Source organism: Pseudorca crassidens, chromosome 1, assembly GCF_039906515.1.
Source record: "Pseudorca crassidens isolate mPseCra1 chromosome 1, mPseCra1.hap1, whole genome shotgun sequence".
Lineage (NCBI taxonomy): Eukaryota > Metazoa > Chordata > Mammalia > Artiodactyla > Delphinidae > Pseudorca > Pseudorca crassidens.
The window spans coordinates 194,874,898-194,889,456 of NC_090296.1; the positions used below are offsets into that span (position 1 = coordinate 194,874,898).

The following is a 14,559-nucleotide window of genomic DNA, read 5'->3' on the forward strand; positions in this document are numbered from 1 at the left end:
TTCAAAGAAATGGAAAGATATCCCATGCTCTTGGATGAGATTTAATATTGTTAAAATGGCCATACTGGGCTTCCCTGGTGGTGCAGTGGTTGAGAGTCCGCCTGCCAATGCAGGGGACACGGGTTCGTGCCCCGGTCCAGGAAGATCCCACATGCTGTGGAGTGGCTGGGCCCGTGAGCCATGGCCACTGAGCCTGCGCGTCCAGAGCCTGTGCTCCGCAACGGGAGAGGCCACAACAGTGAGAGGCCCGTGTACCGCAAAAAAAAAAAAAAAAAAAAGGCCATACTACCCAAAGCAATCTACAGATTTAATGCAATCCCTATCAAATCACTCATGACATTTTTCACAGAACTAGAACACATAATCCTAAAATTCATATGGAACCACCAAAGACCCAGAATTGCCAAAGCAATCCTGAAGAAAAAGAACAAAGCAGAAGGCATAACCCTCCCAGACTTCAGACAATACTACAAAGCTACAGTAATCAAAACAGCATGGTATTGGCACAAAAAAACAGACATATGGATCAATGAAACAGAACAGAGAGCCCAGAAATAAACCCACACAACTACGGTCAATCACACAGCTTTGACACATGAGGCAAGAATATACAATGGGAAAAAGACAGTCTCTTCAGCAAGTGGTGCTGGGAAAGTTAGACAGCCACATGTAAATCAGTGAAGTTAGAACACTCCCTCACATCATACTCAAAAAATAAACTCAAAATGGCTTGAAGACTTAAACATAAGACATGACACCATAAAACTCCTAGAAAAGATCATAGGCAAAACATTCTCTGACATAAGTCATACCAATGTTTTCTTTGGTCAGTCTCCCAAGGTGACAGAAATAAAAACAAAAATAAACAAATGGGACTTAATCAAACTTACAAGCCTTTGCACAGCAAAGGAAACAATCAATCAACAAAACGAAAAGACAACCTACAGAATGGGCGAAAATATTTGCAAATGATGCAACCAACAAGGGTTTAATTTCCAAATTATACAAACAGCTCAAACAACTCAACAACAAAAAGAAAACAAACAACCCAATCGAAAAATGGGCAGAAGACCTAAATAGACATTTCTCCAAAGAGGAAATACAAATGGACAGTAGGCATATGAAAAGATGTTCAACATTGCTAAACTATTAGAGAAATGCAAATCAAAACTACAATGAGGTACCACCTCACACCGGTCAGAATGGCCATCATTAAAACCTCTACAAATAACAAATGCTGGAGAGGATATGGAGAAAAGAGAACCCTCCTACACAGTTGGCGGAAACGTAAATTGGTACAGCCACTGTGGAGAACAGTATGGAGATCCCTCAGAAACCTAAACATAGAGCCACCATATGATCCAGCAATCCCACCCCTGGGCATATATCCAGAGGAAACTCTAATCCAAAGAGATACACGCACCCCTATGTTCCTAGCAGCACTATTCACAATAGCCAACACATGGAAACAACCTAAATGTCCACTGACAGAGGAATGGATAAAGAAGATGTGGTACATATATACAATGGAATACTATTCAGCCATAGAAAAAGAATGAAACAATGCCATTTGCAGCACCATGGATGCAACTAGAGATTATCATACTAAGTGAGATAAGTCAGAAAGCAAATACCATATAATATCACTTAAATGTGGAATCTAAAATATGACACAAATGAACCTATCTACAAAACAGACTCACGGACATGGAGAACAGACTTGTGGTTGCCAAAGGGGAGGGGCAGGGGGAGGGATGGAGTGGGAGATTGGGGTTAGTAGATGTAAGCTTTTATACATAGAATGGATAAACAACAAGATCCTACTGTATAGCACAAAGAACTGTATTCAGTATCCTGTGGTAAACCATAATGGAAAAGAATATTTTAAAAAAATGTATATATATGTATAATTGAATCACTTTGTTGTACAGCAGAAATTAACAGAACACTGTAAATCAACTATACTTCAATAAAAAAATAAATAGGTTAAGAACAAAGAGTTTGACCAAGTCTTGGAGGTTTGATTCTGTATTAAAAACTTGATATTCAAAGATGAGATGAAAAGCAAGAAGACATCTATTACAGCAAAATACCTTAGATCCATGCCAAGGCCCTATGGATATTTAGGGGCTAGAACATAGGTAGCAAAATCTGACAATCTGTTTGTAAAGCCGATTATAAAAGCCTTGAAAAGATAAAATTTAACTCACCATCTGTGTCCTTAACCATATCAAGTTTAAGGGCCTTTGTTCCATCGAAGCAAAATGCCCTGATGGAATTTAGCCCTAACAATAACGCATTCTGCTTTATTTTTTCTACTTTGTTGGATATTTTATCCAGTGCTATCACTTCTCCCTAAAAAAACAAAACAAACACATAAAAAAGTGAAAATCCAAAGCAGTCATGAAAGTTATTAATAATGAGAAAAACGGACAATTACAGTCTTCCCCACTTTCCTCCTATCTCTAGTTTTAAAGCTGAAGTCATCATCCAAATGAATATCAAATTTACATCCAATACTTAAGTCTTACCTTTTAAAGAACCCAATCTTGCCAGATAATTTTCTTATAATACCCATCTACTTTTAATCCGCAAAACTCAAAAGCAAAAGCAGCGTTTGCAATCTTCTAAAGAAACTTTAGAATACCCATTTGAGATAACTATTAAAAAATCGCCAATTTGATGTGCCTTGCTCACCTCTGGAAGAGCATCAACTAACGTTCTGAGACATCTGCCTTCTGGTCCTCTGAGATACAGATGAATGTTACTTGTAAAAAATCAATCCTCATCCCAATGCTTTCTGAGATACATACATGTAACAAAATTCACGTGAATTCTGACAACTAAAGACAGAAAAATAGAAGCCTGTATATCACAGCAAATGTTCTGCAGTGGTAGTAGTTCAAAAATAATTTTACATGGGAACACTTCGATTAAGTCAAAGTCAATAAAGACAAGAGGCTACAGTTTTGTGAATGAGTTGTGATAGTCACATGGTATTTTAAAACATACTATGAAATGTTCTGCAGAGATGGTGATGTAAACTTTTCAGTGTATTTTTTTTTTGCTTTTGTTCCTCCTTGTTGTGACATACGCATTGACTGCATAGACTACAATACTGAAGATTTGCTGATTGTGTTCTTGAATGTGACACTAAGTTTAGCGGCCGGCATAGTTCCAGTTAATACCTCGACGGACGGGGAAACCATTTCGAGTGAGCTGAACTGGAAAAGTAGGCAAAACCCACCAGAATAAGGTTCCACTGCAACTACAGTGAAGGAGAAACTGCACTGGCCGAAGGTTGCTCTTACAAAAGTACAAGACTGGAAGCCTCACTTATACAAAATTCTGCTTAACTACAAACAAAAAAAATCAACAATGACAAAATGAAAGTATTAACAAAATCTGGGATTCAATTCTGGCTCAAATATTTCTGTTCAGGTTCCTGGGTGCTGGCCCGCTGCGAGATTGCCTAAATGGCCCCAACTCTTCAAGTCTCCATGTATCCCCACCCTCTGCCGTTGACCTTGCAACACCCGGCTGGTCCGAGTCGGACTCAGCCACCTGGTTTGCACTGGCTGATGGGATGACAGTAGGAGTGATGCAAGGAGAGATGCGGAACGCTGGCCTTGCTCTGCTTTGTCCTCTGCCACTGCTGACCCTCAGCTACTGCGCTCTGCTGTGCTAGTGCCCTAGTCCCACAGGAGGGCAAGAGATGCAGGGACCAGAGGCAAGACATTCCAGTGGCCTCAGCTGAGCCGACCTCAGCCTAACCCAAGTGAGTGAGCCCAGCCAAGGCCATGAGAAACTCCGGCCAACCCACAGGGACCAGGTGCCACAGTCAGGCTGGCGGCCATCGACTGAATCCCAGACTCCGGAGGGGATGCAGTGCCACCGAGGCTGTGTGGTTGTTTTCACACCGCGTTATAAAACCAGCAGAGAATGCACACACCTCTAATACCCAGCCTCTCTTTGGAAAGACTTCTTACTGGAGAGCAGAAAATACCTCTGAGTGAATATACTTTTAAGCAAACACAATAAATATCATACCGTAAGTGAGGGGGATAATCATCACTTCCTCAGAGCATATAATCTTTACATTTGAGCTTTCAGGAAAACTGAAAAATGATTTGCATTAAATACCACAATTCCATAAAATGGACCCTTCTGTTCTGTGTTCATTTTACACACTGGTGGTATTTAATGCATTTTCTTCCCTAAAGAGTTTTTTTTTTTTTTTTTTCACTGTTACCACCTTAAATTCTTTTTTGACAAAGAGTAGTGTAAGTCAATAGGCAAGTGTATCTCCTCTAATGAACCACGGATATCAATTCCACGATATTTAAAGGACAAATACCTTTTTCTACTGGAGATCTTTCTTAGATTGAAGGCTGCTCATTGAGGTTATATTAGTGCTACTGCAAGTGTCTATGTACATGCGAAGAGCATACAGTGTATGGATTTTACACGCGCACATTTATAGTGCAGAGATGACAGGTTTAGGCCTTCAGCGTATTTACTGAAAATATAAAATGTTATATTTATGTATTTTTATCCCCGTTTGTGACATTGTGAATGTTTCAGAAATTCTAATAGTGTCAAATATGAATGTGTAAGAAATGACAACTTTCATCAGAAGTCTTCGGACAATTAAAGTTATCTACACTAATGAAAGGGAAAAGTTATAATTTCATCCTTGACACAGTACAATTTCCAACTATTTTCTGTGCAAGATTGCTTGTAAATCCCTTGACAGTCCTAAGCGTCATCAAATATAGATCAAAAACGTATCACCTGATAAAAGTCCAACATCTGGCACTTGCGAGAGTGGGAAATACTGTATCTTTTATCAGGCAAATTAGCTGGAGCAGAAAGGCTTTTGCTAAATCAGCCTCATGGAGGTTTCCATGCCAGAAAGTCTTACCTCAGTAGGTAATTGTTTCTTATCTATAAATTAGTACTAGGAAGAAAACCGCTGAGTTTCCTAGGCACATAAGCATTTTTACTGCTGTATAAATCTGAGCTAAATTAGAAAAGTGACAACGGACACACGGCCCTCACTGTTGTGTCCTTGCTCTGCTCTTCCCCAGCTGAGATTCTACGGCACGTTACACACACTCCCTTATATACATCCTCAACTCACGTGCGTCTGTTTCTCGCACATCCAAGGGACAAAAGCTCAGCTGTGATTAAACCCAGGCCTTCACCAACCTCCTGTCTATCCCCCCGACGCAGCCAAAGAGCACATCACTAGCCCAACTCATCTCACTCTAAATCCATGACTGCTGTACTCATGGGGCCCTGGCGCACAACTGAATTCTCATGACGCATCCGTAGGCCATTCTCACTCCTTATCCTAGATCGACACTTCCTGTCTTCTCAAATCCCTGACCCCCTGCCTTGCCCTTCCCCTTCCCCATCCCCATTCCCCTCTGAAGACCCTGCTTCCTTTTCAGAGAAAACTGGAACCACCAGAAGCCAACTCCCAGTCTCCCACCACGTGTACCAGTCCACCAACACCTCTGCCCATAGCCTCGGCCCTACCTCCTACTTCCACGGATAAACCGTCTCATGCCACCATCTAAAGCCACTGTGCATCAAATCCTGTCCCATTTCACCTACCCCAAGATCCTGTTCCAGCCATTTTCCCGTTCCCTCAGGGGTAACCAATTTCCCCTTCTAATCGCTCTTCTCCATCAGCATGCACTGCTATTTCCCTCATCTTTAAAGAAGGGCTCCCTGAGTCCACCCTCCAAGCGCTGCCCCATTTCTCTGCCCTCCGGTAAAAACGTGCCCTGCCCCCGCAAAGGAGTTGTCCTGATTCACTTTCTTCGCTTCCTCTCATTTTCCATCCAAGCAGGAGTTTCCACTCACCGCCATCACCCACGAGGTGATGAGTCCACGGGGAGGGGGTTCTCGGGCCTCACCTCACTGGCCCCGCCGGGACGTTTCACCCAGCTGCTTGCTCCGTCCCCTTTCGACCCCTTCCTGGCGCGGCGCCCAGGGCATCACGGGCCTCTGTGGGCCTGCCGCATCGGTGGCCGTTCCTCCTGGTTCCCCGAGCCCCGAGCGTCGGCGCACCGCAGCCCCAAGGCTCGCCTTCCGGCCTCCCCTACTTCTCCCGCCCGCATCAGCCTCACGGCCTCGCATGTTTTATCCACGTGTTGATGACTTCCAGACCTCCATTTCCAGTCCCGACCTCTCTCCTGCACCCTGGACTCAACTACCCCACTGCCTGCTCCACGCCACCTCCTGGCTGTCTAATGGGACCGCACTGCAGTATAACCCAAACTAAACGGCTGATCTCTCCCTGCAAAACGTGCCCCTCCCGACCCGGCTGCTCCATCCTTCCAGGCCCTCTGGCCAAACACCCAAGGAGTCACGCTGCGCTGGCCTCTCATTTTCACAACCCACGTCCAATCCACCAACAACTCTTTGTTAACAGCCCCAGCTTCGAAACACACCCAGAATCCGACCAACTTCTTACCACCTCCATGACGCCCCTGAACTGCTGTCTCCTAAGCGGTCTCTCTGCTTCCGCCGCTGCCCTCTTGCAGCCTGTCTGCAACGCCGCGGCCAAGATAAAGAGCACGCAAGCTTATGTGGCTCTTCTGCCCCAAACCTCCAAGGACGTCCCATCGCTGGAGCGGACGTGAAGTCCCGGAAGAGCCTGCTAAGCTGCTCCGCCCATGCCCCGGCCCCCACCCCCACCCTGCTCCTCACTTATTCTATGCCGCAAAACTACCACGGTCCCTCCCCCGACCCTGGTTTCCCCAGCAAGTCGGGCAACGTCCAGCCTGAGCGTTTGCACTTACGTCTCCTCTCGCTGGTACATTCTTCCCACCTGTAAGTCTTCCCTAAATGCCACCTTCCCAGTGGGCTTCTCCCTTGCCACCCACTGCAAACTCACTCTCCCTTCCCCAGTGTTCCCAATCCCATACCCCTCCCACAGTTATATATGCCTTATCTTTTACTCACTCATTTGTTTCTCATCTGTGTCCTTTTACTGCAACGTAAGCTCCATGAAGAAGGAAACTGTGGTCACTATGGTTTATTGCTGTACGCCAGTACTTGGCACACAGTAAGAATAAATCAATATTTTTTTAATCAGTCCATCAATTAAAATCTGACTCCAGATCAAGAAATATACTGTAGGTGAAGCTACTAGCATGTGCAAACATTTTAGGAACCATTTGGTTTTACAGAATTTGAAACAAACGGGAAAGATAGCATCAACTGGCCATATCCTTCTCAAGCTGAAGAATCTCATTTGAAGCACAGAGTGGTTACAAGGCCACACAGCTTTGAACACAGATAAAACTAGCGCACGATGCAAGAAAACACATCGGCAAATATGCATACATAGGAAAAGCAGTAACATTTGAGCTAAAGTTATCCAAGGACAGACTTCTCTTTTGTGACAATGAAGCAGGCTTTACTACTTAAGCCAAATCATGCTTTTTATGAACCCCAAGGCAAGAAGAACACAGACACATGTAGACGTTCAGTACGTGTGCATGTATTCTGTTGGCCAAAAACATCTTACGGAGAAACCCGAACAAACATTTTGGCCAACCCAATATGTTTATTATCATCTTTATATTTGCATATATATCAACAATATATATTTGGACACTTTAATAATGGGCTGCCAAGTTAACTTTCAGTGGTAGAATTTATTTGAATAGTTTAAAAAGTGTCAAGTCCTGTAATTAAGAACATGAAAAGATCTCTTAAATGTTTCATTTAGACTTAATCATTTGAGGGAAAAATTCTATTCCATAAATGTATTAGGCAAATCTGGGATTCAAGAAGGTCTTGAGATAGTCTTCACAAATGACAATGGTCTACTGAACTTAATATGTGATGAATGACATCACTGAGCGGCCTTCTCTTTGGTTGAATCGAAATCGACCAGATTATGAATGTCTGTACAATGTTCCGTAAGTCACACATACTTCCACCTCCATCACTGAGACATGCAGTGTATCAAGAGCAGCTCTGCACGAAGACGGCCTCACCTGATCATGCATCAGCGCTGCAATGTGTGTTGTTTTGCCTCCGGGGGCCGCACACAAATCTAGAATCTTCTCTCCAGGCTGAGGATCCAGAACATGACTTACTACAGCAGACGGCAAATTCTATAAGGAAAAAAAAACTAATTTGTTATCAGTGACTCAAGATCATTTTAAGTTTCAGAATCAGAGGACGTAAAGACACGACACATTAAAAACTGAACTCTAATATAAAGACACTAAAAGGGCTTTCCCGGTGGCGCAGTGGTTGAGAGTCTGCCTGCCGATGCAGGGGATACGGGTTCGTGCCCCAATCCGGGAAGATCCCACATGCCGCGGAGCGGCTGGGCCCGTGAGCCATGGCCGCTGAGCCTGCGCGTCTGGAGCCTGTGCTCCGCAGCGGGAGGGGCCACAACAGTGAGAGGCCCGCGTGCCGCAAAAAAAAAAATAAGATAAATAAAGACACTAAAACACATATGTGGCCACTGAAGATTCAGTGGTTCTCCATCTAGAGATGATAGTGATGCTTCACTCCTAACAAAGATAACGTTAATGTAATGGCCAAAGACGACAGCAATTTCCAATCCAACGTAATACGTTAAGAACCTTCTGGTATGCAATCAGTTGAAAGCATGAAATAGTCCCAGTGAAGAGGCTTCATTAAATATTTAAATGATGACAAAGTTTCCCTAAAACAATTTCATCTACTACCTTTCTCTACAGTATTTCTCAATCCTGGCTGCACGACAGAATCACCTGGTGAGTTCTGTCTTTTGTTGTTTTTAATGCGCAGTCATCTAGAATAGTTAAATCAGAATTTCTGGCAATAGGGCCAGACATCAGTGTTTTTAAGATCTCCCCAGGTGCTTCTAACATGCAGCTAGCTGTGCAACCTTGCTACTGCTACAGCCATTCTCAACCTTAGCTGCAAACTAGAACCACCTGGGAGAGCTTTTCAGCATCCTGACCCAGGCCCCACCCCAGCCAGACCAACTAAAGCCCATTCACGTGGTAGAGTCCAGGCAGCAGCATGTATTTAAAGCTCTCAGATTATCCAACCTCATCTGGCTTTTAAATCAATTATTTCCAAGAAACCAGGCAATGAAAAGATCAACTTTGGAGCACCACTTTTGATTCCAGATAACCTAGAATGCAACTAGAATATAACTGAAAACAGCTGTTGTAAATATTTAAGTATTAAACCTTTCACTGTCAATCATTTCAATCGTGAAAGACATCAAAGGCGTTTCTACAGTTCTGTGGATTGTGGTCAGACAAATCAGAAGTTTCCTTTGTGGTTTTGAAAAACCAAATAATACTGCACATTCGTAATTTTAATGATTGTGTGCGACACTCCAATTAACTTTATAAAGTACATCCTTGTGTAACTTCAACTGCTACATGAGAAATAATCAATTATCACCAGCCCTTTACAACCTCCTCTCCTCAACAAGGAACCCACAATGTGAAGCTTCCACGTTAGCTGTTGCAAACAAGTAACAGTACAGATCTGGGGATAATGGTTTCCAGAGAAAGGCCAAGGCAAGAGGCATCAAAAAAAAAAAAAAAACCCACAAATTTCACAAGGGATTTTCCCAAGTATATAACTCTACCTCTCTGTAAAGTACCTTCAATAATCGCACAGAATGGACAAAGTATTAGTTGCCTAACTCTGGGGCTTACAAGGTATTCAGCCAATCACCCTATGAACTACCTCATCTTCACAAGTCAAGAACTGGTATCAGTGTTCTTCAGTTACAGCCAGTGCAGGCTTGTGATAATATATTCAAAGAGCCCAGCACAACACCACACTTTTTAAAAGGCTGGCAGGACTGCCCTAGTGGCGCAGTGGTTAAGAATCCGCCTGTCAATGTAGGGGACACAGGTTCGAGCCCTGGTCTGGGAAAATCCCACATGCCACGGAGCAGCTAAGCCTGTGCACCACAACTACGGAGCCTGTGCTCTAGAGCCCGAGCTCCTCAACAGGAGAAGCCACCGCAGTGAGAAGCCCGGGCACCGCAACGAACAGTAGGCCCCCTGCTCACCGCAACTAGAGAAAGCCCGTGTGCAGCAAGAAAGACCCGACACAGCCAAAGATAAATAATAAATAAAATAAATTAATTAAAAAAAAAGAAGAAAAGCACTCTTGGGAACTGTTTCTCTAAAAAAAATTTAAAAATAAAAATTAAATAAAAGATAGAAAGTAATAAAAAAGGCTGGCAGAGACTACTGAAGATTCTACGTAACCGTGTATGACTTTATATTAGGTTATGCATCCTAACGGCTTACATCATCACTAATGTAGAATCAGAGGACAAATGTAAATCTGTTTTTCTATTTGTTCACCCCAGAATTAACCTCTGGATTTATAAAATGACTTTTGGTTACATACTAATCAGAGTAGAAAGCAAATGTCATCTACGCTTAAGTTAGGGTACAGATGCTACTACCTACCCATTGTGCGACCTTATTCAAGAACCTGACCAGATCCGGCCTTCAGTATCTTCATGTTACATTGGTAATAATAATAAAATAATAAAAATGCCACCTAACAAGCAGACTGTAACAAATCATATGAGCTAATGTACATGAAAGTACATCATAAACTGGACAAGGGAAAATAAATTACTTGTTATATCACAGCAATCGATAACCATCTGACCAAAATCTGCTAGTAGTAAACCGTGTGAATCTCACTCAGACTTACACATGGAACACTTACATGTATAGCAAATGCATGCTTTATTTAGGGGTTAATAGTGGAAATGGAAAGCAATCATTACAATAAGCTACACTAAGTAGGTTGTTTTTTTTTTTTTTACAGCAGTTAGACATTTTATAATAAGAAAAGTACAACCATATTTATTAAACTTGAGGGTAGGAAAGAGGAAGGAAAGCACATTCAGGAAGAAGCTCTCAAACTACAGCTCAGAACTGGTGCCCGAAAGAAATGACACAGACCCCGCCGTCTCACACGGTGGAGCCTTTCCTTTCCTAAGGGTGAGCCGGAGTCGCGGCAGCACCCTGCGCACGCCTTCTCACCCTACGTACTGTGCTTATTATCCTACGATAAGCACCGCTGGGCAAATGAAGGGAGAAAAGGTAGTTCATCACTTGAGAAAAAGAGAAAGTGCTTACTAAGCTTTTCCTTACTACTTAACCAAAGGTAGATCAGAAAACAGAAATACACTGCAAAAAAAAAAAAGTTAATAGAAGCGAAAAAACAAACCCTTAGATTTCAAATAATTCGCTGAAGTATATTTCAGTGTCACTAAGTATTTTGCTTTTACAAATACTTACTTGTAAAAATAAGTAGCTAGGCAGTACGTTGTCAAATGAGGGGCTCAGATACACTGGGTCTGTCATTCTTACGCCAATGCCTCTGAAAAACAGGAAATCTAACATTACTCAGTATAAATTAGACGATCTACACAATCTCCATTTCTAAGAATATACGCAAGTAACAAGTCAAATATAAGATGTTATGCCTTTTTAAAACCTTTTTTACTCAACACCAAAATACTTTAAAGTATTCCCGCGAAGTGTTTCTGGATTTTTACCCACAGTAGAGTAGGCCACTGGAAGCACTAAAAAGGATAAAGTCACATAAATTTTCATTTGAGCACCACTGCATTCCTTTAGAGATCTGCACGGACTAAAAAGTGAAGACCATCTGAGTCTTTATTCACTGATGCATTCTCATCTTTCTGGTAACTGTGATGAGCCTTTCAATTCAACAAACATTTTGTGATCCCTTCAGTTTGCCAGGCACTATGCTCAGTACTTGTATGAAAAATAAAAACATATGTTAAGAATCATGCTGGTGATAAGCCATGACAAACGTGCCACACTGCTTCCCTCTCATCTCGTTAGGGAGTAACTGCCCAGTACTGACACCATCCACAGGATGACCTCTGCCACCTCTGTCCCCAACTGTGAGTGGCAGTGGACCTGATCGGAGCAGGAAGGGCCAGGGCCCAGGATGGCCTGGTGGACGGGGATCCACTGAGACAAACCTCGCAGTCAGAGAGGCTGTCCAAGGGGACAGGAGGTACACAAGCACACTGTTAGAGAAAAGCCAAGCGTGGCCAGCTGCACAGGCCACGAGAGCGAGCGAGAAGACGGGAAAGTCAACGTGCTGTTCAGGGATTACAGGGGCACGGAAAGGAGAACGGGGCCCGCAGACACAGCACGTAGGTAAGTTCGGAGTTTATGAACTGACCGTGGCAAAGAAGCACCTACACAGACGTGTGTACCCTACGTGACGTACTCACAACACTTCTGACACCACACGTGTGGGCTTCTCTCTCACCCACCAACTCTCCACCTCTCTGGACACCAAGTGGGTGTCCCACAATTCACTTGACTTCTGACAGACTGCCTGGGGTCATCATCAGAATCCACAGGTTCAACAAGACTGGCCCCGCTCCAGGTGCCAGCTGCACCTCCCAGGCTGCGACCTGGCCTTGTGACTGACTGCCTATGAATTTGGAGGCTCCTAGACTCCCTCCTCAGCTTCGACAATTCACCAGGATAACTCACAGAACTCAGGAAAACAATTTACCTGTCTGCCTACCAACCGGAAGCTTGGGGCACATGAAGGTAAATAAAAGGAAAGGCTATTAAATACGGGAAACAGTCACATGTAGTAACACTAATATATTTAAAAATAAGTCAACAGTAAACCACTGAAAAAAAAATATATATATATATATATACACACACCCAAGATGGGCATCTTTTGTATTAAGAAAGGAAGCATTGTAAAATAATTCTGAATTTGTGTTGGTTGTAGATTGAGTGTACTGCTGAAAAATATTGGGTTCTTGTTTTCTGTTCTGTTTTTTTGTGTGCGCATGCGTGTGTGTGTGTTTGGGTATTTTTTTCTTTAACTGACAAGCCATGTTGAGAGGTCTTGGCTCACTGCTTTTCCCCTATGTGAGTCAATACACAGTGCTGCTGTGTGTGTGTATTTTGTGTGTGTGTATTTGCTAATTTTTATTAATTCTAGTTTTTCATTAAATAAGTTTGACTTTCTTTTCTGTAAAAAAACAAAAACAGAAACAAAAACTGATGACTTCACTTGCGGTCACCAGTTTACTATGAAGGATACAACTGAGGAAACAGCCAAACAGAAGGGATGCGTCGGGCAAGGCGTGAGAGGGGGCATGGATACACCACCCTCCCAGAACCTAGATGTGTTCACCAACCTGGAAGCTGTCCAAGCCCCTCGTTCAGTGGCTTTTAGGGAGGTTTCATCACATGGGCATGACTGATTACATCACGGGCACTGGTGGCTAGCTCAGTCTCCATGCCCTCTCTCTTTCCCGGAGGCCTGGGATGGGCACACGTGCCACCCTCTGATCACGTGCTTGGCTGCTCCGGCCAACAGCCCCGTCCTGAAGCTGCCGGGCGGGGGTACAGAGGCACTCTTACCGCTCCTGAGATCCCAAGGGCTTTGGGAGCTGTATGCCAGCAACCCGGGACCTAGATCCAATTATTTATGTATTTCTTATTATGCCACAGCAGAGTAAGTTTATGCTGACCCTTAAGAGTGAAATAATTTCTGCAGGCATTTGTGGACTGTCACTGCAGTGGGTCTGACTACCAATGTTAACTCCTCCTTCTTCTTCCCATGCCTTTTACCCTCACTCATCTGTGCAACACTTGGTATCTCCAAATCTGCACCTTTCATCAGAGTTAAGCCTCGTCCTTGCTCCAGTCAGGGTCAAATCAAACCACTTCTTAAATAGTTCTTGCCCCTGAGCAGAAAATACACAAAAGAAACTTACGAAAATCACTGCCTCACGTTCAAAAGTCAGTCCTTTGTTGAGACAACTGGGGCACTTACCTTGATCAACACCTTGCCCCCAGTGCAAGCATCTAGACCCACTACTGAATGCCTTGAATCATCGCTCAAGTGACTCTATCCTGCAGGGCTCCAGTCCTCTGCAAAATACTGAAACGAACACTTATACACCTGCCTTCCTAACCCAGTTCCCACCAGTGCTTCAAGCTCTGGCTCCCCTTGCACTATCTCCCTCTGACCACGCCTACCAGCACAAGAGTATCCATCTGTACAGTATTTAATTTAAAGTAACGTGACAAAATAATTTAAGCCAGTTATTGTTCAGGTATGGGCTGACATGTTTCCTTTGAAACTATTTCTGTACCATATATCTCCACATAATAATGTGAAATATAACATCCCATAGGATGAACAATCTGTTAGTAAACTAATCTATCTCTGAGTCTACTAATGATTCAACTCAGCTGGCATTCAAGAAACCAAAGGGCACAAATTCACTGACTGTACAAATGTACTGTTAAAAGAGTTGGTCCTAAGTTTTAAAAGAATATAAATAATAAACAGTGTCTAAATGCCACATTTCTTTGCTGTGGAAGCACACCTTTTCTCACATAGGCAGAGAAAAAAATCATAATGGCCTACCTGAATGCTGAGTTTAACAATCAACAGTTTCTTGGTTTCCTAACAAGATGGAGAAGCAGTAGGACCAGAGCTCACCTTCTCTCATAAAAACAT

General features: G+C 43.2%; 1 protein-coding gene across 10 annotated transcripts in view; it reads right to left on the reverse strand.

Annotated features, from left to right (window-relative positions):
* The window catches only part of NSUN6 (NOP2/Sun RNA methyltransferase 6), an 89,920-nt gene that overhangs the window by 33,477 nt on the left and 41,884 nt on the right, over window positions 1-14,559 (reverse strand). For all 10 annotated transcript variants that reach the window (XM_067704601.1, XM_067704573.1, XM_067704556.1 and 7 more), the window contains 3 exons: window positions 11,316-11,397; window positions 8,022-8,141; window positions 2,211-2,355 (listed from right to left, as the gene is read on the reverse strand). In XM_067704601.1, coding sequence (XP_067560702.1) covers window positions 2,211-2,355; window positions 8,022-8,141; window positions 11,316-11,397 — 347 coding nt within the window. The remainder of the gene's footprint in view (window positions 1-2,210; window positions 2,356-8,021; window positions 8,142-11,315; window positions 11,398-14,559) is intronic.